At 41.8% G+C, this 25,409-nt stretch overlaps 2 protein-coding genes across 9 annotated transcripts in view; one reads left to right on the plus strand and one right to left on the minus strand.

Moving 5' to 3' along the window:
• RNF32 (ring finger protein 32) overlaps positions 1-5,533 on the plus strand; it is a 28,252-nt gene extending 22,719 nt beyond the window's left edge. For both annotated transcript variants that reach the window (XM_081038828.1, XM_081038829.1), the window contains exons 8-9: positions 3,500-3,667; positions 4,085-5,533. In XM_081038828.1, coding sequence (XP_080894954.1) covers positions 3,500-3,667; positions 4,085-4,336 — 420 coding nt within the window. In that variant the 3' untranslated portion in view covers positions 4,337-5,533. The remainder of the gene's footprint in view (positions 1-3,499; positions 3,668-4,084) is intronic.
• Positions 5,534-7,309: 1,776 nt separating this feature from the next.
• The window catches only part of LMBR1 (limb development membrane protein 1), a 116,592-nt gene continuing 98,492 nt past the window's right edge, over positions 7,310-25,409 (minus strand). For all 7 annotated transcript variants that reach the window (XM_081038824.1, XM_081038823.1, XM_081038821.1 and 4 more), the window contains 5 exons: positions 23,092-23,165; positions 22,765-22,855; positions 21,159-21,225; positions 11,934-12,095; positions 7,310-9,072 (listed from right to left, as the gene is read on the minus strand). In XM_081038824.1, the coding sequence (XP_080894950.1) occupies positions 8,987-9,072; positions 11,934-12,095; positions 21,159-21,225; positions 22,765-22,855; positions 23,092-23,165 (480 nt within the window). In that variant the 3' untranslated portion in view covers positions 7,310-8,986. The remainder of the gene's footprint in view (positions 9,073-11,933; positions 12,096-21,158; positions 21,226-22,764; positions 22,856-23,091; positions 23,166-25,409) is intronic.

A 25,409-nucleotide genomic window follows, 5' to 3' on the forward strand; every position in this document is an offset into this window, starting at 1 on the left:
GACGGCAGCTCCTGAAGTGACTTCAGCTCCACACCCCGCCAGGCGGCTCCGGCCGGGGCCGTGAGGTGACCGGAGCCTGGGACACCCCGGACGCCCGTGACAGGACGGTGGCGCCACGGGGCGCCCACGCCTGGCCCTCCTGACGTGTGGTCGCCAGCACGCGCAGCCGCCGTGACGTGACGCCGGCGTGCCGTGACGTAACGCCGGCGTGTCCTGACGTAACGCCGTGCTGACGCAATGTGATGACGTGGTGTGGCGCCAAAGCGCGTCGCGTGGTCACGTGTCAGTGGTGCCGCTGACGGCGGAAGCGCGGCGACACGACTGTGTGCAGTAGTGACACCTGATGGGAACACACGGCCCTGGTGTACGTCCGTCCTTCCTGCACGGAGCTCAGCGCGTTTGCAGGGTTCCTCCGACTCCCACAGAGACGTCCGTGGCGCCGGCGGCCTCCCGCGCTCTCGGTCGCATGACGTGTGCCTGATTCCTTTCCGGCTGTTCTGTCCGGGTTCGCAGCCCAGGAGCGGAGGCTTCACCGCACAGCCGAGGTGGTTCGTGGGCGACCGTCTGGACGTCAGTGCCAGCACGGTGTTCGCACCAGGACGCCATCGCCTAAGGCCGCATTTCTCAGCACGTGCCCGTCGTCGTTAAACGGCACGTGGCTGGATTCGAAGGTTGGGACGCGCTACAGCCTCTAGGATGTAAGTCCCCGTGTCACACACCTAAGGGCGCATTCCGACGGCTCAGCTCAGCTCCTCCAGCCCAAGGCCATGACACGTAATCACAGAATCAGGACACTGCTGCTTGCTGGAACCAACGACCCTGGGATTTCAATCGCTGGAAATAGAAGCTTCAGTCTCATCCCGGACTGCGGCATGCCACCCACCCTGTGGGACACAAGCACTGCCCGCTCCATCCTTCTGCTCTGCCGGCCCGAGCCTCACACACCTGTGTCTGGCCGCAGAAACCCATTTCCACTTGGGAGAGCTATGTCGCGTGACCCCACCCAGCACAGAGGGAAGGAAACGTGGTTTCTGGGTGAGATGCCAACTTCTGGAGACAGCTCTGTGCAGGGGAAGGACAAACGAGAGCAAGGTGACAGGCACTCCTGTCACTCCCTCTAGACAATAGCTTAGCCCATGCTGTTTATATCCGTCTTCAAAGATTTGGCGAAGGGGCTGCTGGTGTGTTTCTGGGTGAGCTTCCTCTCCGTGCCGCAGATGATATAGTCTGTCCCCAGTGATGCAGCCACCAGCCTCACTGTCCAGAACAGGTTGCCACGGAGCCACCTGGGGCCTGTCAAGTCCTTGAAGAGAGGCAAGTCCGAATTCAGATGTGCTGGAAAGGCACAATACCCACAGGATTTCAGAGTCTCGCCAGGAAAGAAAGAATGCAAAATATCCCTTTACTAGTTTATTTGATCGATACACTTTCAAATGGTAATATTTGGGACATTTTAGGTTAAATAAAATATATTATTAAAATTAATTTCCCATCTTTAAAAACTTTTTAATGCAGATCCTACAAATCTTAAGAGTGCAAGTTTGGCTCAGGGTACATTTTTTTTGGTCAGTGCCAATCTAGAGCAGCTCACAAGTCCTACATTTTAGAAAGTTCTAAACACAACTATACTAAAAGGGTCTTTTTCCCTAAGTATATCATACACCACTTTGAGAAAATTGGGGAGAGAAAAATAATAAAATCAAATACAGTCTGATAATAAACCATTCACACTGAACCGCCACGCCCCAGCTCTTGCCAGTCTCAAGATTTCCTCCACAGCGAATGCTTGCCCTCGTACTCTGATAATCCAGATCTTAATTGAAATCCATGAAATTATTCTTCCTTCCCAACCCACGTGAGACTGACTTCTGGACTCTTCAAGTCTTTCGTTATCACAGGATCACTTATCAATCTAGGCATTTCTGCTAATGTGTATGTTTCCAAAAATCGTGCACGACTTATGGAAAAACGGGAAAACCATCTGAAACCTGTACACCTGTAACCAAAACACTAACAAAAACAATAATTGTCTTCATAAAACCCTACTACAGTTTAAGACATGTTAAATTTCTTTATTTTTTTTTTTAAGGAGAACATCTTGACAGAAGGGCATATACACAAGGGTTGACGGTTCTTAATTTTGAAGATTAAAATTCACAGATATCAGGGAGAATCCCGTAGTAAATATTTCCAAATTAGGGCACACGGCCAAACTGAGCCTAGAGGAGACTGAAGGATACTATGTTACGCTACTTTACCGTTAGCAAGTGTTACCTTGTAATGGCACAAAAATGAACCGGCTGAGGGAAAGCACCCATGAGTCCATTATCTACATTATCTAGGCATGGTCCACCTGACCAGTCACATCGGATTGAATTCACAAATCCATACACTGTATAGCAGGAGAGCCGATAGTCAATTTGTTTCATATGGCAATTCTGGTTTCCTGCCAGCAGGAGGCGATAGCACGCCATGCCACAACCAACCAATAATGTCCAACTAAATCATGTGTCCTAAGATCACTGGGCTTTTCTAAATCTTTTTGTATCAAAAGTTAGTACTTCATATAAAGAAATGAGCTTGGGAGAGTATTAGGGACTGTATTTCAGGGCAATAACTTCAAAGCAAACTTTCTAAAACTTTTGAGATAAAATGTAATGTGCTTCCCCCATATTTATGATGCTGGCAGTGAAAACAGAATTTTAAGTCCTGAAGATGTGTTCTGTAGCAAAGGGGCATACGACTGTCAATGAATTGATTGCATCAGCTTATGTAAAGAGATTTTTAAGGTCCTTAGGCAATGGGGGTTTTCAAATTATGATTTTAGAGCTCAGTGAGAGAAAGCAGGTTGGATGACTAGTTTATGAGGATGGATTTCCTTTCTGTAATGGTCACGCTAAATTAATTCATAATCTGCAACCACAGCGGGAGGATGGCTGGCAAGCAGAGACATGAACCAGTTCCAGCTACCCATTGCTTGGCCATAGCAACGATTGTCCTCCTTTTGTAAATTCTAACTCCCTTCTCTCAACTTTTAACTTCAATGTATTCCTTGCTGACAACCAGGTGAACCTTTCTGGTGATCTCTCAGCACAAATTACCTGGACATGGAGCTACCATGTTTCCCCGAAAATAAGACCCAGCCAGACCATCAGCTCTAATGCGTCTTTTGGAGAAAAAATTATATAAAAAATTATATAATACCCGGTCTTATATTAAAATAAGACCGGGTATTATATAACAATATAATGCTGGGTTTTATATTAATTTTTGCTCCAAAAGATACATTAGAGCTGATGGTCCAGCTAGGTCTTATTTTCAGGGAAACACGGTATTAAGTAAATAGTCAGAGGTCTGTTTCCCCAAAAAGCATGTTCAAGCAGGGACTGGAGGGGAACCAGGAAAACGAGGTGGTCAGGACTCCAGAGGCGCTTGCCTCCTCCTCCCCCAAGAACGGCCCCCTCAGCATGAAGCTAGCTCCCAACTCCAGTGTCCTCAGTTCACAGAGATCAGTCACCGCATCCTGTGCTCCTTCCACACGGACGTAGAAGAGCTCTTTGCAGAAATCGACCGCTGCTTGGCCATAAACCGCAGCGTTCTGCAGCAGCTGGAGGGACAGTGTGGCCGTGAGCTCACGGACGAGGACTGGCGGAAAATCCACATGCAGGTAGGCGCTGGTCAGTGACTGGGAGCAGCACGGCTGCAGGGGTCTGTGGTGACGCTGGAGGGGAGGCTGAGGGACTCGTCAGGGGTCGGGGGAGCCAGGCCAGTGCTTTTTGCTGGCTCCAGCAGGAGGCCCCTTGGACCTTCCTCACCGAAGGCTCTTCAGTTGGAAATTCGGCTTTGATGATGGCATTTTGTGAACAATGAAACACCACAGGGCAAGACGTTACTTCCCGCGTGTTACTTCCTGACGGGTTTCCTGCCCTGCCCTTGCCCTAGTCTGTAGCAACTAGGATGAGCTTTACACAACGAAACGTCTTTGTCTTCACCAGATCCATCTCTTAAGTATACAGTTCTCTCTTCACCCTGGAAATTTCCTCTTAGGATGACAGTAAGAGCCTTAATCTCGTCTGTGTTGCAGGCTCTGCACCGGGAGGCCTGCGAGTGTCCCATCTGCCTGACCCCGCTCTCAGGGAGCAGCAGCTGCCAGCGTGAGGCGTCGGGGACAGGTGGTGGCCAGCCCTCCCGGGAGACGGTACTCCTGTCCTGCTCACACACGTTTCACCACGAGTGTCTCCTGGCCCTGGAGGAGTTCTCCTGGGGGCACAGCTCTCCTTTCCATGTCTGTCCAGTCTGCCGCTCTTGCTACCAGAAGAAAATTCTTGAAAGTTGAACTCATGGTCAGGAAGTAGCATATCATTTGGGGGGAGCCTACCTTAAATGTGGACGAGTTGTGGGGGTTGGGGTTAAGTACCACAATGTAATCCATTCTCTTAGTTCATACAGGGGAAACCCAGCTATGCTATAAAAGCTAACAGCCCATCCAGTTTTATTTCACCTATAAAATTTCAAATTCATTCATTTAATCGGCTCAAGTGAGGAAATGATAAAATTTGGGTTTCAGAGATTCTGGCATTTACTGACTTGCTGTACTTCTCATGGACCAGTAAGGATTGCTCAGAACAGTAAATTACTCCCTTTCTTCATCGAATTAACTGGCCTATTTACACAAAGTTATGAATGGCAGCAGTGGGCCTGCCTGGTTCCAGAACCGTGTCCCAGGCCTGGCCATTGGCATGGGTACTGCATACAGCTCACGTTTGACCAGCCCACTGGTAACCTGAAAGCACTCTTCAAATAAAGCGCCTTTGAGAAGGGCGGTGTACACAGGAAAGACCAGAATGTCTGTCACTTCACTCTCCAGGCAGACTGTCCAGCCAGCACAGAAGGGGTGTACACACTTCCAAGAGGCCATAAATGGAGACCTGCGGCATTATGTCACTGCCACTGCAGTCCCAAATCCGTGATGCCCAGGACCACCGTCTATAGCAGTGTGTTCTTTTAATAATAGCTTTCCAAAGGAAAAGACATCACACAGCACTTCAGTAACTGGTAAAACATCTTCCTTGGGTTCTCAGCCCCCCATCTGACTTTCCACCTCCACACATCCTGACACTAAAGGTCCCTGTTTCGCTTCTGTCCTCAGACACCACGGACAGTGGCTGCTGCCTCCTGTGAACGCTACTTTCTGAGCACGTTCAGAAGGCCATAATACCAAAGTCATGTCCAAAAGTGACTGGGGTTGTCTGACTTTCCTATGTGGTTACATTTGAATTTGCAAAAACGTTTTCCTAATTGAATTACACAGAATTGGAAGTTAAATCACTTCTCTTGAAAGCTAGCTCCTAGCTCTGCCCCTTCAAGATATATGGATCAATCACCTAGTTTTGAAATTTTGTAACCCATTTTTCAGTTTTTGCAATTTCTACTGATTTTAATTAATTTTTGCAGTGCAACAATTTGCATGACAATATATTTGCTTCAGTCGTGTTTATAATCACGTATCTTACCTGAACAATTTTCACAACCCAAAAAATGGTCTTTGTGTTTGTTCTTCTTTCAGATTCCAAAGTCACATTTTTCAAACTGAAGTTTACCATCCATTAGTAGTTCAGGAAACGACTTAGGGGATTGTATCTAGAATTTTTTAAAATAACAACAGAACAGAAATTGCCAGCATACACACATAGTAAAAGTAGGTACGGTTTTGTTAAATGTTAGTTTATACATATAGAAGTGTGCTGTACACTGAGTTACAATATAAAATGTGTCTTCCTGTGGCCAAAGAGCTTAAAAGCCACTGGTGTAAAGGCTCCTGTTTGTCACCTGAGGCTGGTGTCATGTAGTCTTCTGGGAACTCGGGATGAAGCTGCCTGGACACAATTAGGTGGTTCAGGCCTTCTAGGAAGAAATTAGAAGAACCAAATCCAAATAATTCAAACAACTAAACAACATACATAATTCCAATTACTTTTGCTACATTTCTTTCAGGTTGCAAGAAATCGATCTCTGGATGAAGAGAAAGGAAAGAGAAAATACCCACTTCTTTCTCAGTTCTGCATGGCACTAGAATAATTATTGCCATTTATAAAACTGAAACAGAAGTAACCTATATAGACCCTTAGACATGACAGTATTTAAGATTTTTTTTAAACCACATATTTGAGTGCCTGTACGCCAAAATATGAACTCACTTTTGTAAAATTTTAATTTCTATGAAATTTAAAAAGTCACACTGAAAGTATCTCATAGAAACAAACAAGACTGACAATTTTAAACAAAACACTGTAAACAAAAAACATTTTTAAAGTAACATCAAACCAGATTTTTAAAGTTTAAAAAGTCAGCACTTCATGTGTGCTCATATTTTTTAATTACTGTAAGAATTCTGCCTTTATGCATTAGATGCTCTGCTAACTACAAAAAAAGCCACATCGGGTTTCCCAATGAAAATCCGTGCTGTTGGCAAACTCAGGTTCACTGAGGCCACAGCGGCAAGCGCAGGAGGTGCGAGGGTCCCGGAGTCAGAACCACACAAAGGTTCCACCCTCATCCACTGACCCCGTCAGTGTGATGGAGGTCACACTCGTGTGTAAAATGTTCACATAAAGTCTCATATTTGAAACAGATCTATTCTGTATAGAATGCACATAAAGCTAAGTAAAAACTAAATCTAAGAAATACCTTGGGAAGTCAGTAAAAATCATTACCAATGTTATATTCTGTAAATTTGATGATTTTAAAATAACTTATTTCAATATTGCAGAACCAATTAACGGTGGGCCTTGGCCAGGTCCCTGTAAGAAACTGAGTACAGTGGCGAGCTGGGGGTAGGGGCAGCCGGGGTCCAGTGCTAGGGGCATCACAGGTACTCACCCTAGGCCCCACTCGGCGCTGCACCCTCACCAGCCACATCTGCAGCAAAGGGAGACCCAAAAGGTGCGTGTCCTCACCAGTGTCCAGTGCCAGGCCTCAGGGTACCGTCACCCACTCCTGTTGCAGGCTCCGGTGTGTGTCCACAGGCACATCTACATGTAGGACAAGCCCCTCCCTCCAGAGGAAGCTGCCTGTGTGTAAGACTGGGACACACTTGCTGTCTGCAGAGCCCCAAGGGGCTGTAACTGCGTGTATTTGTGTCCATAGAGGCACCTGAGCCCCCAGGTTCACACTGTCCCCCCACGTGATGCGTGTCCTCTGTTCCAACAGCGACAGAGACAACCAGCCTCAGAAACTGATAACACACATTACCGCCGACTAACCCGAGGCCTCAGGTCTGCAGACAGAAACTTCCAATGAACAGAGTAGATACAGACATTGAAAAGTTTAATACTTTACTCAAAAAAGTTCAGACATCTTACAAATACCCAGGAACACTTCCTCTGGACGTGCCCTGAAATCGGTGTAACTTAAAAGTGATATTGTTGTATTTGAAGAAGTCTCTTCCACTCCCTCCCTGACCTGGTCTGCTCACAGCATGGACGGCAGGCAAGTCTCAGTGAGACACAGAGCTTGCAGCTAATGCTTACAGAGGGGCACGTGCATGTCCATGAAACCAGAAAACAGCCAGCTTTGCTTAGGTTCTCAGTGTGTGGACCCGATGCTGGGACAGTCCCCAACACGAGGACTAGTGGTATTTACCGGGTGCTATGTACAATCATAAAATGTTCCTTTTTTAAAAACGAAGCTGCATTTTAACAAGAGAAGCTCAGAAGGAAAGGCAGAGGCATAAACAAAGGACACGCATACTCAATGGAGCTTACAAATATACGATTCATTTTTCTGATTATTTTGGCTCTAAGTGGAAATTTTGGACATCAAGTAATGCAGCCTGTTTTTCATAAATATCTCCTTCCCAAAAAGGCTTTAAATTCAACAATTTGAGAAAAATGTTGTTTCACTCTTGTCTGAACACAGACTATCAATTGCCACACACGTGGATCATATGACACATCGTGCATGTAACACAGTGCATGTGACATGTATTTACAGAGATGGAATGACTACAAATGTGTGCAAACAGCCCATCTCATGTTCCGTGTGCACAATTTTCAGTACTCTGCCATAGGATGGTCATCTCACAGTTTTTATTCAGTGGACTTAAAGTCCAGAAACCACCCCAGGATTATTTACAACTTGATAAGTGAATGATCACTGCAAAACGATTCTTGCCCCAGGAATGCTGGTGCTGTGTGTCTGGGTATTAAACTGGTGACCTTCATGGGTCTGTGGGTTAAACTGGCGTATATAAAAGTGACCCCCGCTGCAGAATGTGTTGGGATAAGGGATTCTACCACAGAGTGTGTGTGGTCTCAGAGGGGACGCAGAGGCAGAAGGAATCAAAGGATTCTGAGAAAAGGCTGAGAACTGTGAGTGCCTGTGCCTGGGCACAGGCAAGGTCCCAACTCAGCAGTGCGGCTGGGAAAGGAGACGCGGCTCCTGCTCAGACTGCGTCCCGTGGACTCTACCCAGGCACAGGCTTCAAAGGTATTTCCTGTCTTCCCAAGACTCAAAGTCCACTCAGCATCGCTCCGCAACACAAATCAGAACTATGCCTTGTGCTTTTTCTTTAAGGAAGTGAAAACGTGATTTGTGATTCTCACAGTTCGAATGCGCCTGCAATGAGGACGTCAGTAAGCCTCATGCTCTACAGCGCCTTCCCTCGCACCCCAGCACCAAGGACGCCTCGCACGCAGGCTTCTAGGTTCTGAATAACAGGCTGTGGCTTCCAGTGAATCCTTAGAAAGGCTGACGCTGGCCTTTCTGGCGTCCTCCTGGGGGTGACCACCGGCGGGTAGGAGCAAACATGCACAGAGGAGCGTGCCGCCAAAGGCGCCCGCATGCGGCTGGACAGCACAGGGCCTGCGCCAGCACAAGGTGAGCGCTTGGGAAACTCTGGAAAGAGGACAGTGACAGGTCCGGCTGACTGTGGCCTGGCTGCCGCATGCCGGGGGCACGGGTGCCCAGCTGCAGGCGGTGCTGTGTCTCACAGCGCTTTCTGATGCCCATTTGCAGAAGGCTTGCTTGTTCCTGCATCCCCTGAAGTATGTGATAAGTGGAGCTTATGAAGCCCTGCAGGAAAAGAAGTAAATGGTGAGATATGATGCCCGAACAGCGCTGGCAAAGGGCTGGGAGAGTAACAAGGCCAACTGTTAAATGCTACCTTGTGAACAGAGGTGCTGACCAGACCCCCTTTAGGGTGAAAGTCTCTTCCCCCGCTGGCAGCTCCTGGGGTGGGGGGTGGCGGGGGCTAAGCTGCAGGCAGCTGCCAGGGGGGAAGTCACGCCCTCTGTCCAATCCAATGTGGCCCCAGCTCCAGGGCCATTCCTTCGTCACCACCCCCAGGGCCCACTAGGGCTTCTGATGAGAAGCACATGGCCCACTGGTGCCTGATCCCAAGAACGCTCCGAGAAACCTCCTGCAAGCTTGTTCCCATCCCGGAGTGCGCTTCCCAGGGAGCCTAACCACAGACAAGTATGATCCTACTTTGTTTTAAAACACACACGCACACATATATACACACACAGGAAAACGTATGAAAGACACCGCAAAATGTTAATCATGTAATTAAAGAGAAAAAGATTACGAAAAAGAGGAAGAAATAACAACAACAACAAAAAAAAAACAGTTGAAGATAAGTAATATTTCAGTACTCAGGAACACTTCACAGAATAACAAAGTACCATTCCCTAAGTTACATTAAGTTCCCTCTGTGTCACACAGCAATAGTTGACCTGATGTGGCCAGTACACAGAACAATACTGCACCCTGCTCTCGCGGGGAGAAAAGGTCAAAGACGGTTTAAGAGTCCCTGTGACTGTAAAGCTCCAGGCATCTGAGTCCGTGAGGCACAAAGGCACTCAGGAACACATGTAAGGAAGAGATTCTGAGGAAACAGCTTTTATGAGGCTCAGATCTTTGTGACAACTCAGAAACGTACCTGGATAAGATTATTTGCCCCCTAAAATTCCAGATGTTATCTGCCTGACAGTTATGCAACTTTATATCACTCTTTAACCAACATAGCACTCCTAACTGAAAATTTTCTATCACCTGCACATCTTAATGAAAAGAAAGGAAAAACTGAGTCTGCCTGTGATGGATGAATGGGAAGGAAAAACTGAATCCAACACAGAAAGCAGCTCTCGCCTAGGGATGGCAAAACACCGAGTGCGACAGGAATCCACATTGGTGGCTGTGAGCTACAGGAGGGAGAGCAGCTGCGAGGGGACTGACCCCCCGGCTGACACAGAACCCCCTTTCGGTAGGTTATTTCCGCTGCTTCCTCCTGAAACGTGGGCGCAGCTCTGAGGACCCATGACGTCTGTCTTGTGCAGGACCAATCGCCCCCACCGCCATCCCCACAGCTACAGTGAGTTTCTACCAGGTGCCAGGGACTACGGCATGGACACTGCTACTACCAATGACACAGCAGCAGAAAGTACCTACAAGGAAGGGAAGAGAGGGGACGGTCACACCGTACTCACATTATGACCCCAGTGAGACCTCAGCTTACCCCTTGTCATGCGTACTAAGGGGGGCCTCTTCCTGCGTGTCAGGCATCACTTCCTTAGAGCACTCCAAAGAATGACAGAAACGTGGGAAAAATCCAAATCTATCGGACACTCTACACGACTGATGATCCAGTCGGTGCGGTGCCGACGGCGCAGGACGGCTCAGACACAGGCCTCCCCAGCCAGCCGCCATCCAGGACACCTAGCGGACGTTCCTGCAGTGCCTGGACCACCGTCTCACTTAGTGAATGCTAAGCAGGAATTGCTCTGAGATCATGGCTAACTAATGTTGCTAATATTATATCAGGTTTAAAAACGAAGTGTTTTTAAACTGCACACCCAAACTGGTCACCCGGCTGAGAGAAGGGTCTAATGACGTCTGACCAGCACTGCAGAACCAAGGCATTAAAATGCATCCATTTGCTGGTGCTTCCGCTGACATAAGACCTAGATTTTCCCTTTCAGGCCGATATTTCATCAGTCAGCCCCTCACAGTGAATATAAAGTAAAACATGAATGAAGAGATAATCTGAAGTCCTTTTCCTTCCAAAGGTCATCCTTTCAATCATCAGGCTTGAAAAGACTTGGTGGGTGCAAAGCTTTACCGCTGCTCATAAGGCTTAAGTTATGTGCACTTCCACAACTGAAGTGTTCTGCTGCCTTTTACAGTAGCCAAAGCCACAGTGGAACACAGAATGCTCACATTCAAATGATGTCAATTCATCCGTGAGCTAATGTCAGGATTTTCTGCAATAAATCACTGCCTTTCTTGTCTTTTATTATGAAAGTACACGGCCCAAACCCAAAAGGGTTTATAGAGCACGATAGTTTCCATTGTCCTAGTATTCCTAAAATGTAAGGCTGAAATATGTTTAGTGCTAATGCTATAGTGAGCATGAAAATGCACTCCTAGGTTACAACTGTACCCTTTATACTTCAGCCAGGCTCCAGAGCTCTTAATGCTATCACAAAGCATGTGACTCATGGAATACACATCCTATTAATGCCAAGAATACGAATATTTTATCCTGAATTATTATTTAGCTTACTGAAGAGAATCAAGGGTCAGCCTGATACTTGTAAAATCTAAGCCTCAAAAAAATCCCTAACTGAAAAACAGTAAGAGGTATCATTACCAAAACTAAGCCTTCAGCACACTCTCACACTCATCTCACAGTGACTACCATTAACGTAACAATAAAAGAGCTATTTTCTGAGCCTTTCCAATGTCCCAGTACAATGCTGGGGCCCTTACAAGAATTATCTCAGTTAATATTCACAACCATCCTAAAAATAAGAAGGATGAGGAAAGGGTTATTTTACCGATGAGGAAGAGGTCATTTACACAAGAGCACAAACAACAAGCAGGGTCAATTAGTAGAAGAGGAGACAGTGTCCATCCCCCCACGGATGGATTACCTAGGGCCTTGAACAGCTCTTCTCGGACGGCAGACGTGAATTTTCTGACCAGACACAGTGTTGTCCCAACGGCGAAAAGCAAATTGTAGGACAAGACAATATAGAAATTTCCCAGCCAGTTAAACCTTCCAAAGTCTCCAAGGAGATCAAATCTAGTGATTCCTGTTAAAAACAAACAGAACAGCCCTTAATAAAATCAGGTATGATGGCTTTATACGTACATGTCACAAAATAAAGTACAAAGCAGATCAAATTCCACGGATTTCTCTCTTCCGTCAGTGAGAATCCCAGTTTGAAGTACATCGTGGCTATTGTGTGGAATGACCTGCAGGAACAGCTGGCCCTAACCTATCCACTTATCCACTTGCCACAGTCACTTGGAAGTGAGGAGCCATGAGGCTGAATGATTCTTGCCAGTCACTCAGAATTTACACTCTCGTGGACAAGAAGCCCACTGTGCTGCTCATGTGGGGAGGCCAGATGAATGCTCAGCTGAAATCAGGAACTAGAGTCATGATGGAAAAGACACCTGACAAACCCGCACACCTCTGCCACCGCTTGTCCCCTCTCTCCCTGCAGGTCCTGGTTCCTAAGTCACCTCCTAACGAGGGCACCTATTTACCCCATGGAAAATAGCTGGCCTCTCCATGGCCAGATTATGGCTCTTCACAGCACACAGTACCTGAGGTGTTTGCTTTGCTGTCTGGCTTACTTTTTGCCTAGCTCCCCAGTAGAATGTGAGTTCCCCGAGGGCAGGGACTGTGTCTTTTCCCCTCCTCTGATCCCAATGCCTGCGTATACTCACAGTTATTACATAAATGAGTAAACAAACAGTTATTAGTTATTAGTGTGCATCGGATGCTACAGGCTGTGGAATTAAGTGACAGAGGTGGCAACATAGTGTGGGTATGTCCTATATGCACTGGAGTTACTGTAATTCACCTACACACATTAAAAAAACAAGTCCTCTTATTTAAAAAAACAATTTAAATAGTCATTCTATTCAATGAACGTGTGCCCAAGGCCTAGTACTTACTGAAAAGAGTATGTGAGTGGTTGGATCTTTCTGACCACTGGTATATTGTGGACATTTTTCAAGGAAGAAATCGAAGAGCTACACAGGGCCATAAAAATTTTTACCCAGAAAGGACTGTGAAAACAAAACCATGGACTTTCACTTTATAGGTGGTCTAAGGATTTCAAGGATAATTTCGACTGAACTGAATTTCACCCTACCAGCCAGCTTTGGAACTTAACTCTCATCAGCACCCCATGCAATCCTGTCCCCTGCTGGAGCGACAGACTCCACAAAAGCAGCTATGGAGACAACAGGAAAACCTTCACATCCAAACAGTGTCAGAAGGATGGGAAGTTTCTTTGTAGCCACATCTACCCAGGGCCGATGGATTTGAAGTTGAGAGACAATAATCTACCATAACCTTTTAAAGGGACAGAGGATTAATGGAAACACACAATGAAATCTCTTTCCAAAGAAGGCACAGGGCTCGACCACAGCAGGCTGCGTGGTACAGCTCACACGGCATGAGATCACGGTGGCCGTGGCAGCCGCGGCTTCTCAGACGCCTTGACGAAACTGTACTTGTTACAAGGAGTATGTATCTAATGATACATTTTATTTTCCAATAAAATGCCACCTATTTCACCTAGGAAGCCATCTTTAGACAAGATGTAGCCCTTACAGAACCAACCTCGTTGGCTTTTGGCCTGGGGTCCCAGACAAGTGGTTTATTTGATCACTAGGCCCAGAGACTCCTCTGAGAATCTGGTGAGAGGCATGGCTCTTTCACAGGAAAAGCACACATCTGCACACACAGAGAACTGTGTATATCATGAAGCTTGTTTATGTAGGCACCCAGAGACCACAGAACACAAATCCTTGCCCAGATGCCCCATAGGTTTTATCTGGTCTAAAAAATGTTTGATCATACTCCACCATTCGCAAAAACAAAATTAGAGCACATATACCCAACATATGTGTGTGTGATTATCTATAAACTATATGTGTACTATTCACTGACAGATACATTATAAACAGACAAAAACTTTAAATCACAATTCCAGCAATAAAGATAAATCCAAGTTTTAACAGTTTTTTCACGGGATACACACTCCACTGGTGAAGCCACTGGTACGTGCTGAATTCAGCCACCACCCGCATGTGGCCCATGTACAAGCTGGGCCGCATTAACACACATGCGAGTGAGGTCGGGGGCCCAATGCACCAGCATAGAAAGAACGGCAGATGCGGTACGAACGATGGGAAAGCGTTCTCGCTAGAACTTCTTCGTGGACTCAACTTGGTATCTCGAGAGTCAGGATCAAGACCAAAGATAAAACACCAGGCAAAGAACAATGTCTGCTGTTAGATGCTTTGGCCCCAGGACACCTCACATTGATTTCACACAGGAAGCCGTGAGCCTGCTGATACAGTGGACTCAGGCATGATACAAGCTGTTAGGTTATAGGGACTAGTTCTAAAGGCATTATTTCAAATTCAACATTTAAAAAATCTAACTAATATTGACTAAAAGATTACTCTGCACAACACACACTGCTCTTCAATTCTGAAAATTCTGTAAGACTAGACAGCAAGAAACCTTAAACTAACATTTCTCTAAACTTCTGAGAGGTTTTTGTCACAGCAATAATTAAATTGTAAAATGTACTTTTTTATTGAAAGTACCAACACTTAAGAAAAAAGTAATATTACTTAAAGTTTAACTTAAAAACACTTACTATGCAAATGTATAATACTTCAAAATCTCTTTCTGGAGAAAGGTATACAAGTTTTAAGGTAGCAAAATTTAAAATACTACTAACTGTAAGAAAATTCATTATCAAATGTGGTTATCTACCTCTCCCAGTCAAATACTGAAATGCTTATTCCCACTTAGAAGTGCATTTCTTTAAAAGACAAGTAAAATATGTACCAAGTAAGAAGCTTAGTGCGTTAAGCAGGGGATAAGCATGAGGCCACATTATCTGGATTATCTGTCAATAAACTACTCTTCACGACAAACCACACATCAGCTCTCCCCACTAGGATTCAGTTGAAAATGTTTTACGCACAATTCCTTGAATAAAGACCTTTTTCTATTCAGACCTTATAAAAGAACTAGGGTACAAAACAAAACCTCATTTCAAGAAAAAGCTGGTTACTCCACCTGCAATATGAGTCAACAGAATTGACGTTCATTAGCCCACCTGAGTCAACTCCGACTTTTAGCAAGCATACTCCTGTGCCTTAACTAGCAAGAAGTTGGGCGCAAGTTTATAAACGACATGCTAAAGGGCTCATTAAAGTAACTTCATTATAAATGATGTTTGCTGGCGTATCACACAAAGGGCTGACGTGGCTATCCATGGTTTTACTATAAGACTGCCAAACAGAGCACATACATCATGTTACAGAAAAACAAATTTAGAGATTAAATGTACTTTGATGAAACATTGGGATTAACACATTTCTCCCCCACTCTAGACTCTCACTATGGTTAGTTTAAATTTTCTTGACTAGGTTTTCAAATTCCCTCCTCTAAACCAGACTTCTGAAATAACTTAGCCTAACGTAGTATCAAAAAATAAATGCAACTTAAAGAAACAGTAAAATCTACAATCATTTTAAACATCATCAATTTCAGATTAATGTAAATAGGCTCATTGCCAATTAAACAATTTGTTCAAAAACAAAGTCATTCTAAAAGTATAGAGGTTCTACTTTGGGGGTAGAATGAAAGATGGTGCTGTTGCAGCACGGACTTTACCTTTGACCAGCCTTACTGTGCAAATAGAGTTTCGTTAAATTACATCAATTAGAAATATGTTTATTAATTTCATGTTCCAGCCAACATGGAGTAAAAGAGAGCAGATGTTCCCTCACACATGAAGTTTTGGGGAACTCAAAGTTAGACACAGATGTTTGTGACTGTGTGGGGGAGTTGGTGCTCCTAAACCCGGCGTTATCCAAGGGTCAACTGTATTTCACAAGCTACAGGAAAGATTGAACTTAAGTAGTGATATGGAAGAAATAAAACAGACCCGAGTTGATCTTCTACAAAGAAAAATTACAACATAAGATATTAAACACACTACATGGGATTAATGACATTAGATGCTGCAAAAGAAGAGATTAGTGGACTTGAAGAAATCAATAGAAACTATTCAAAATGAAACAGAGAAAGCAAAACAGACAAAAAAATGAATAGAGTATTAGTGAACTGTGAATTAGTTTTAAATTGCTAGTGTGCTTGTGGTGAGAGTTCCTGAAGAACAGAAAAGTGAGAATGGGAAAAAAAAACATATTTGAAGAAGTAATGGTTGGACATCTTCCAAATTTGGTGAAAACTATATACCTAGAGCTAAAAGAAGTTCAACGAATTCAATGAACAAGATTCTGAAGAAAACTATACCAAGGCATATCATAATCAAACTGCTTAAAACCAATAAGAAAATTTTTATAAGCAGTCAAATTTTAAAAAGGATAAATTACATTAAAAAGAACAAAGATAATTAGCACCGAAAATTTCTTGTCAAAAGCTATGCAAATAAGACCGTTAAGTAACATCTTTAAAATATTGAAGAAAAAAATAACTCAATCTAAAATTCTATACCCAGTGAAAACATCCAAAAAAAAGGGGCAAAATAAAGACATTTCACACATTGAGAAAGCTGAAAGAATCCATCACTAGTAGACCTGAATTACAAGGACTGTTAAAGAAAGTGTTCCCGGCAGAAGGAAAATGATGTTAAAAGATAATATGTCACGACCAAGTGCGGTTTGTCCCACGAGTGCAAGATTGGTTTAACATTCAAGAATGACTCAATGTAATTCTGCACGTTAAGAATAAAAAAGAAAAGCCACTTGATTGTGTCAATAGATGCAGAAAAAGCATTTAACAAAGTCCAGCATCCATTCCTGATTAAAAAAACAAACTCCAGCAAAGTAGGAAAAGAAGGAAATTTCCTCAGCCAGGTAACAGACATCTACCAAACAAGCGAACAGAAACTACAGCTAACGTGGGTTACCGATCAAAGACAGTGCGTCCCACCAGCACAGGCAACAGGTCCAGAACGTGGCTCGCACTATTCTGGTCAGCATGGTGCTGGGGGCGCCGGCTCACCTGTTCCGTCTGCGCTGACTATGTACAGATGTCCTACTAACACTCTCAGCCAGGTTGGGGGTCTTGATTCCTAGTACAAATTAGACCCTTACCATAGTTTGCTTTCTAGTTTTAATTGTAACATTTTAATTGTTAACATTTTAAAAATTACATCTTAAGGCTCCTTCCAGGTAAATGATCCTAACTGGAATTATTTTCATCTGAAAAATATTTTATGACAAACTTCAATTTAAGGTATTTGAATGTATGTCACCAGATAGCTCAGTTATTTAGATATGTGTGGCTGTGACCTTTTCTCAGGCAAGATTATAAGCCTGAACAGGAACAGTGTCAGAAAACAGAGACACTGAGACAGGGCATTGGGCGGGTGAGTGCCAGTCACTCTCTGAGCTCTCATACACTGGATCAGAGTACTTTCCCTTTATTAAAAATCCTAACTGGGGGCAGCCAGTTAGCCCAGTTGGTTAGAGCATGGTACTCTTAACAAGGTTGCCGGTTCGATCCCCACATGGACCACTATGAGCTGCGCCCTCCACAACTAGATTGAAACAACTACTTGACTTGGAGCTGATGGGTCCTAGAAAAACACACTTAAATACATAGAAGTTTTTTTAAAAAAATCCTAACTAGCTATACAAATTTACTGTTCAGACGAGAACATTAGTAATCCATCAAAAGTTAATTAGTATCACTCATTTATTACGTTCTGCAAAGCAATTGAACATAATTAAGTCATACACAAATTTTTGCTGAAAAATTTCCACCGTGGGGTTTGGAATTATTTCTACATCAAAATTATACTTAGGGATATATATTACGATTTATACTTCTATTTCACATCTGTCATTTCTAACCATCATTTATTTCTGTTGGACTCTCAGAACTAGAGAAGGAAAGCCCAGGGTAAAGACGAGTAGTATATTTATAAATAATAAAAACCTCTCCAAAAAGGACAGGATTTTAAACAGGGTTCCTTCATCAAGGAACAAAAGAGAAAAATCCACTTTATCTCCTGCAAAATGATGGACTATATGGGACCCAGATGAGAAATATGTGGATATACTAAAAATAAATTCAAGCTGATTTGCAAGGGTGTTTTTGTTTTGCTATCATAAGTATGTCATATTTTTAAATCTGCATTTGGGCCTTGAATAACATACAAGTCACAGAAAGCACTTCAGGATGAAAAAATTACTATAAAAATAATTTTAAAATAGTAATTAGTAAAAGTACTGCAAAGTCTGTTGGTTGCATTTGAGAAAATTTTCTAAAGGATATTTCAAATATAGAACACAAAAAATGACAATCTCTCTGTTTTTGGATGAAGCATAATAAAGAACACGTCGGCAATTGGACAAAATCTGTTCTTACAAAATTCATTGCTAACTTTAAAATATCTGATTATAGGAAAGTTTGGGCATCTATAGATCATTTATTAGGCTTGACCCTGTTCCATTGTCACCTTTGTTTGCAAATTATCTCCTCTAATCACCTTGAGAGTCTGTTAAACCAAATAGTAACTCGTTTACTAAAAATATGGATATCACATCCCCCCAAATGTTGGATTCCTCAAAACTGAAGTCTAAACAGGCAGCAAACAATGTTTTGGAAATCATCCACTGGCATGGATGGCATTGCTTTGAAAAGGCTTTAAAGAGTTTGAATAAAAATGTCAAGCACAGAGTCTTAGTCTTTCCTATAAATAACAAAACTGTCATCTATATTAATTATGTTGATTAAAAATACATGGCCAAAATTTTTCTCACAAACTTTCACAGCCAGTGATATGCGTATAAAATCTACTTAGTGGTAACTTTTCAATTAGTACAAAATTTTCCACATTCAAATATAAGAAGGTATTCCAAAGGGATTCTTTAATAAATATGTTATATCACACCAGCATTTAAATCTAAAGCTATAGTTTATATGCAGGAACAATATCAGTTGGCAAATTAAAGAAAAAAAAAAAACCCTCATAGAACACTGAATTAATTATTTTATATAGGATTCAATATAGTTTAATCTACAATTAAAGTTATAATCATCACTAAACCATTATTAAAATAGGAGAAAAGCTGCGTGTGTCCAGGGCAATTCAGAGCATCGTTACTTCATTTCCCATTTAACTGTAGGTGACGCGATGCCACAGCAGAGTTCACAGGAGCAAATGAGAGTGCCCGATGGGTCAGGATTTCCTTGTGAGAGGCAATGAGAAGAGAGGAGAATTCCACAGCCTGGAATGTGGTTGCTACACACATCTTCTATTCTAGTCTTATAAGCTTTGCAGCTAGTAAATCAAAATCCCGTTATACAGTAGGATAATATTCATGACCATTCTCTACATTTTTTCTTCTTAAAACCAAAGACTCAATTCTAAAGGGTTAATAGAGGAATTACAAAGTAACTCTCTAGTTTGCATTTCCCATCATACGAAAATAAAGCTTTTCCTTTTAGTCTAGAAATTTGCTTTTTTTAATACTGTGAAAAGCCTCTATGAATCTGTTTAACGTATTTACTTCTTTTCATCTATTCAGTGCCACTGGGCATAACGCGTACCGCAGTGCGTGTGGGTATTCTGCAAAGCACCACATGATTCACTGTACCCGACCATACTCCATTAATCCTGTTTGGACAGCTGGGGCCAGGCATCTGCTAGTGCCATTTTAATTGTTCCATCTTTCTTCTTCTTCTTTTTATTTATCACTATGGCAAACTACACAGGAATTTAATTTGTTGATCTTCAAAAAGCAAATTTTGCGTTAAACTGTTTTCTTTGTATTAAAACTATACTCAGCATGTAATTTTCTTCCGTAAAAATCAGTATGTATTACTATTAACAGTTAACCTTCAATAACAGCGGACAGTGAGTTTCATAAATGACAAAATGGTAGGGTGACTGTAATATCACAGGAATTATTTGTTGGACTTCAGAATATACACGACAACATTCAGCTACAAATGAAGTTACTAAAGTGCTTATGTTTGGTATTTTCAAGGTTAGCATGCCATTAGGCAGGTGTCAAAACACTAAAAGTCCTATAAAGCAACCATAAAAGAAATAGGAAACGAATAAGCTTCGTATTAGTCTGTGGAGAAGGGTCCCTTTTACATTTACACCTAGACTTCACTTTTTATTAAAACGTGCAATTCCTTTTAAGAATTACAAAGCTAAGTATAAAGCTTATACTTTCTCGGCACAGCCCGCACCCCTCATGGCCAGGAGTCCTGAATAAATAATGGAGGTAAGAGCTAGAACAGAAGCAACTCAGAGTTCCGAGTCATTTGTCAGGAGCTGAGGCCGTACGATGGGATTTTTCTCATCGTTTGTGAACACTCAAGTCAAAACCCAAGTCTAGAAAACCGAACAGAACTGCCTAATGGAAACTGCCTGAAACAATATTTAGTCAAGAACTGAGCGTACAGCCTGCAACAAAGCTTCATAAAAGGTAAGGAGGTCAAATGAAGATGCATTCAGCTACTCAGGGACCAAGTGGAAATGTCTTACTTTCGAAAGAAGATCAAAATTCTCTGGGAAGTGAAAAATGAAGGAAATGTTATAAATGACAGGCAAAGTAAAATCCTAAGGACGAAAGGATGTCCTTTAAATCCGTGTGCTCTCACATATGTCACTCTTTCAAGTCGGTTCCAAGGGCACAAAGCAGCTTAAAAACCAGTTTCACAGTTTTTCAATTTTGTAAACCACAAATTAAATTACAAGTTTTTAAAAATATTTCGTGTAAGAAAAATTAATTTCATATTTTCTAATCATTAAACATTCTTTTAAAACTCAGTTTCTTCACTAGCTTAACTCAAAAGCTTAACTAGTCAGTGAAAAACCAAAGTCCACTGTTTAGAGAAGAAATGTTTTTCAGTATTTAAAAAAAACTAAATGATCTTTATTTGATAAAAGTACTTGTTTGGTATAACTCTGCATGTAAATGAAGTATAAAAGTAAAGGGATCAAATAATGTGGGAGGAAATATTATATTCAAAGGACGATCTTTTAGAAACTGCTCGTTAAGGAAGAAGTGTAGAAAAGGTATTTTTAAAAGGTATGGCCTTTGAATGAAAGTGTTACACTCACCCAGTGTTCTTGACATCACAGGCAGAGCGGAGCTCAGGACCAAGATTGACACACAGTTCCCAATGATCTGTCAAGAGAAGTCAGAAAAACACTTGTCAGTTAAGCAGGAGGATGGAAAATAAAACCCACTCCCCTCCTGGGAAGCTGCTGAATATTCCAGTTACCTATCGGGCTGTGTGCTAACTTCTTAATCATACTATTCAATATAGACTTTACAAAGAACAAGAAACCAGGTCTACAAACATTTCAAGTTATATATAAGTTCTAGAAGATATTTACACAGCCTGGCACAAACATAAAGTTACAGAACACTTAAATTACTTTTTTGTGCTTCCTTTGGCAGCCATATATTAAATTACTTTACACCCCAGACAATGCATTTTACATTATTGATTGAGGTTGCCAATTTCAAAGGATTTGCCTGTCAAGTAAAAAAGAATTAATACATTTAATACTTCTGACTCTATTTTTAAAGCCGAGTACTGCTCAAGATTTATATAAGATCTACGTCTAATATTAATATGTTTAACTATTATAAGATTTAATACCAGAAAGCTAGAAATCCAAAACACCTAAATTCTAGTTAATTGATTTTCAATGTATCGTATGCTTATTCTTTTTTTTTAATTAAATTTATTGGGGTGACAATGGTTAGTACAATTACATAGGTTTCAAGTGTACATTTCTATAATACATCATCCATATATCAAACTGTGTGTGCTCACCACTCAGAGTCAGTTCTCCTTCCATCACCAGCTTATTCTTTCATAATAAATATGAGGAGCTGAAAATACTGATTAACATGTAAGGTCCTTAAACTAGATGCTAAGTATCTCAAGAAGTCACAGCATTTTAGATAGATAGATAGATAGATTAGATAGATAGATAGATAGATAGATAGATAGATAGATAGATAGACAGACAGACAGACAGACAGACAGATATAGATACTACGCAGACGATATGATTGATACATAGAAAATAACTTCTCTCTTTGAAAACAAGATGACGATACCCAGTACGTAATACAAAGAAAGGAACCCAACAGCTCTTCCGAGTTCTTCTCCACTGTCGGCCTGTGGGGACGTTCTACAAAGCTGCGCCACTATAAAGATAACGGCCTTTGTCACTCAGAAGCCAAGGACATACTGTAGAAAGTCCAATCAGCCTCAGACTACAAAATGTTTCTGAATAGAGAGCTCTTCCGCCTTGCTTTAATTATTCAGATTTGAAATACTTTGTCTCTACTACTTGTAGCAACGAAGTTGTTCAGATTGCAGACAAGCTCCCTGAAGTACAGTTCGCGCAGTCCCAGTCACTCATTAGCAACAGTCACTCATTAGCAACACGTTTTCTTTAGAGGAAAAAGAGTCCTTTCAGGAGCCTTCCGCAGCTAGCCAACGGCTCCTGCGCCCTCTGCATTTACAAGTGAATGGACGCCTTCCAAAAGAAACAGAGCACATCCTTTTCCCACTCCTTAAGCGGTCTGAAAATCTTCCCGTCTGTGTTTACACAACTTACAAACAAGTACCTATCACTGCAAGGGAACCATTCAGGGTGATTACCAACTAAACCAGTCCGCAGTTTGTCTGAGACTTCACCTCACCTTTGTCATGGTTGTGTCATCCTTCTTGGGAATAAAGTCTCCAAAAACTCGGAGGCTATAGAAACCGACCACGGAGGACGCCATGAGATAGCTGGGAGAGTCAAAGGAAAACTCTCCACAGAATGCAGGTCTCTTATGTTCTCAGGAGTCCCCACATGTGTTAAGGCCCAAAGGAACCGCCAAACACTGCAAAACCGAGCCCCTTGGCGTGCCTACGGAACAATGACTTGTTTTTTCTTGCAGGCAAGTGTCTTGGTAAATGACCACTGTCCCAGAAAACTGGACAGAAAACTTAACAAACAGAATGTTCAGCTTAAGAAAGGATACAAAATCAAAATGATTTCAAGAGCAGCTCCCACAAATCCAAAAGCAGAAAGAGAAGCATTTCCTATTCCAGGGCCCTGGAAAAAAAAGAAACAACACTTTTCAGAATTCAATGACACTATTATATTTGGTTTCCCTAACACTGGTGTTTATAAATATAGGACAGTTGAAATCAGGAATGTTTAATACCCTAGAATAGCATCTAGACTTTCAAAGGACAATAAAACATGACATTAGACAGTTAGCATCAACTCATTCAACCACATGTGGACAATTTAAACAAGCTCAATAAATTGCACATTTATCTCAAATTTAAGTTACTTATCAAAATGATATGATTATGCTTACTGTGAAATTCTGAATATTCTTGGAAAAAAGTCTTTTAAATATGATAGTACAACAGGAATAAAATACATAATTATCTGAACCCTGAGGCAACATATAAAAATTATGCAATTAAAGTATGTCAAAAGTAAGCTAAGCATAGAAAGAAAGTAAATATGCATATCCTGTTTCTACCCTTGAAAGGTTCGTTTCCCCAAATCTTCCTTGGGAATTCAGAGTTTTAAAAGATATAAATCATGAACCCAGAATTTCAAAATGTAATGCTATAATTTTTTTTCCTGAACATTATACCTATTCTCAAAAACCTATCTTTATCTACAAAATATACAAACAAACACAAAGAAAAAGTAACATTTATTAGTGAGACCAGACTGGCAAAAAAAATTATTTCTTAACTGAAGAAGGAACAATATGTTCAAAGCTTATTAATTAAAGGAACTATCTGAATATAAACGACTATTTTACTATCAGCTTCAATTGCATCTAACAGAAATACCAGGATAATTTAGAACGTACAGTCATACTAAGAAAAAATAAACCAATAAATAATATTATGCATTTTTATGTATTCCAATTTAAGCATAAAGAAGGAAGACTACCATGAAAATTTCATATATAAATAAGGTAAGAGCAAAGAATTGATCAACTTTTTGTCAATATTTGAATAAGAAATGAATGATGCTAGTAGAAAGCTTACTGACTTTGCTGGGGGTCAGGGCAGACCACCCCAAAATATGCCAAGGTGGCACATTAATTATTTCAAATTAGTTACTTGAGAAATAGCCAGTGCAGGAAGAACACTCTAACCCTCGTCTGTTCCACAAACACAAAAAGCCACGGGAAGGCATTCTCCCTGTGCCTGGAGAACGGGGGACGTCCTTATCACCACGGAGGGAATTTGGGGTAGAGGACGCTACAAACAAACTCTGTTACTTCTTCGTCAGTCACTAATCCAAACACAAACCCTTTGTTTTATGCAATCTTCACAAGTAATTGTTTCTTTTTCTGAAAATGGTATATATACTACCTACTTAGGTTGTTTCTTAAGGTCTCATGTCTATGGGGCCTCCTTACATATGTAATTAAATTTGATTTTCTCTGTTTATCTGTCTCATGTCAAATTCTCAGCCAGAAGAACCTAGAAGGGTAGAGGAAAAACATTTCTTCCCCAACAACTGGCATGGAAAACATTTTGGAAATATTCCCTGTCTCGAGAGAAGGCCTACAGGCAGGATTAGGATTATTTACACAATCATACAAGGAGCATACGAGGTATAAGTCCCTCTCTACCATGCACTAAAGGGATGGTACAAAAATGTCCCATGGGGCTTAGGACTTACCTAGAGTGTGGTATGTTGAATAGGTTAAAAGGTGGAAAGAAGGCACCCTAGTAGGTGACTTCTTACTCTGTAGTGGATTTGGGTCTAAACAAAAGACAAAGACCAGGCTGTGGAGAATTGTTTATTGTTGTTGTTTGTGGTGGGATGAGGTACCTGGTGCCTGCTGTTAGGTCACACCGGTGGAGAGACAATGGCCATAACAGATGGAACTGGAAAGTCTTGGAAAGGTATGTTGGGGTTACAGGGGAATCTAAATCGAGAATATGGCTGAAAGAATTCGCTTCTGAAAGAATACGGTATCTTGGTCTTGGACTGGAGAGAAGGAATTAAGATAGACATTGGCTTTTTTCTATGAGAGAAAAGGTATATCATATGGTTCAGAGAGAGAAGTGGCATCAAAAGTCTAAAAGAGTTTTGAAGTCATTTCTGTGGTGAATGGGAAAGCTGCTGACTTAGAAAAATATCATAAAATGTCAAAATTTAAATGCCATTTCAAGTATCCAAAAGTTTATAGACACACCTAGAAAAAGTATGCCAAATATGAATATTTAGTGATAACTACCTTCTATGGAAAATATATTCAAATCAGCTAATTGATAGAATTTAATATAATCATCAATTTTTTAGTTTTTTTTC

Source organism: Rhinolophus hipposideros (assembly GCF_964194185.1).
Source record: "Rhinolophus hipposideros genome assembly, chromosome: 25".
In the NCBI taxonomy this organism is placed as follows: Eukaryota; Metazoa; Chordata; class Mammalia; order Chiroptera; family Rhinolophidae; genus Rhinolophus; species Rhinolophus hipposideros.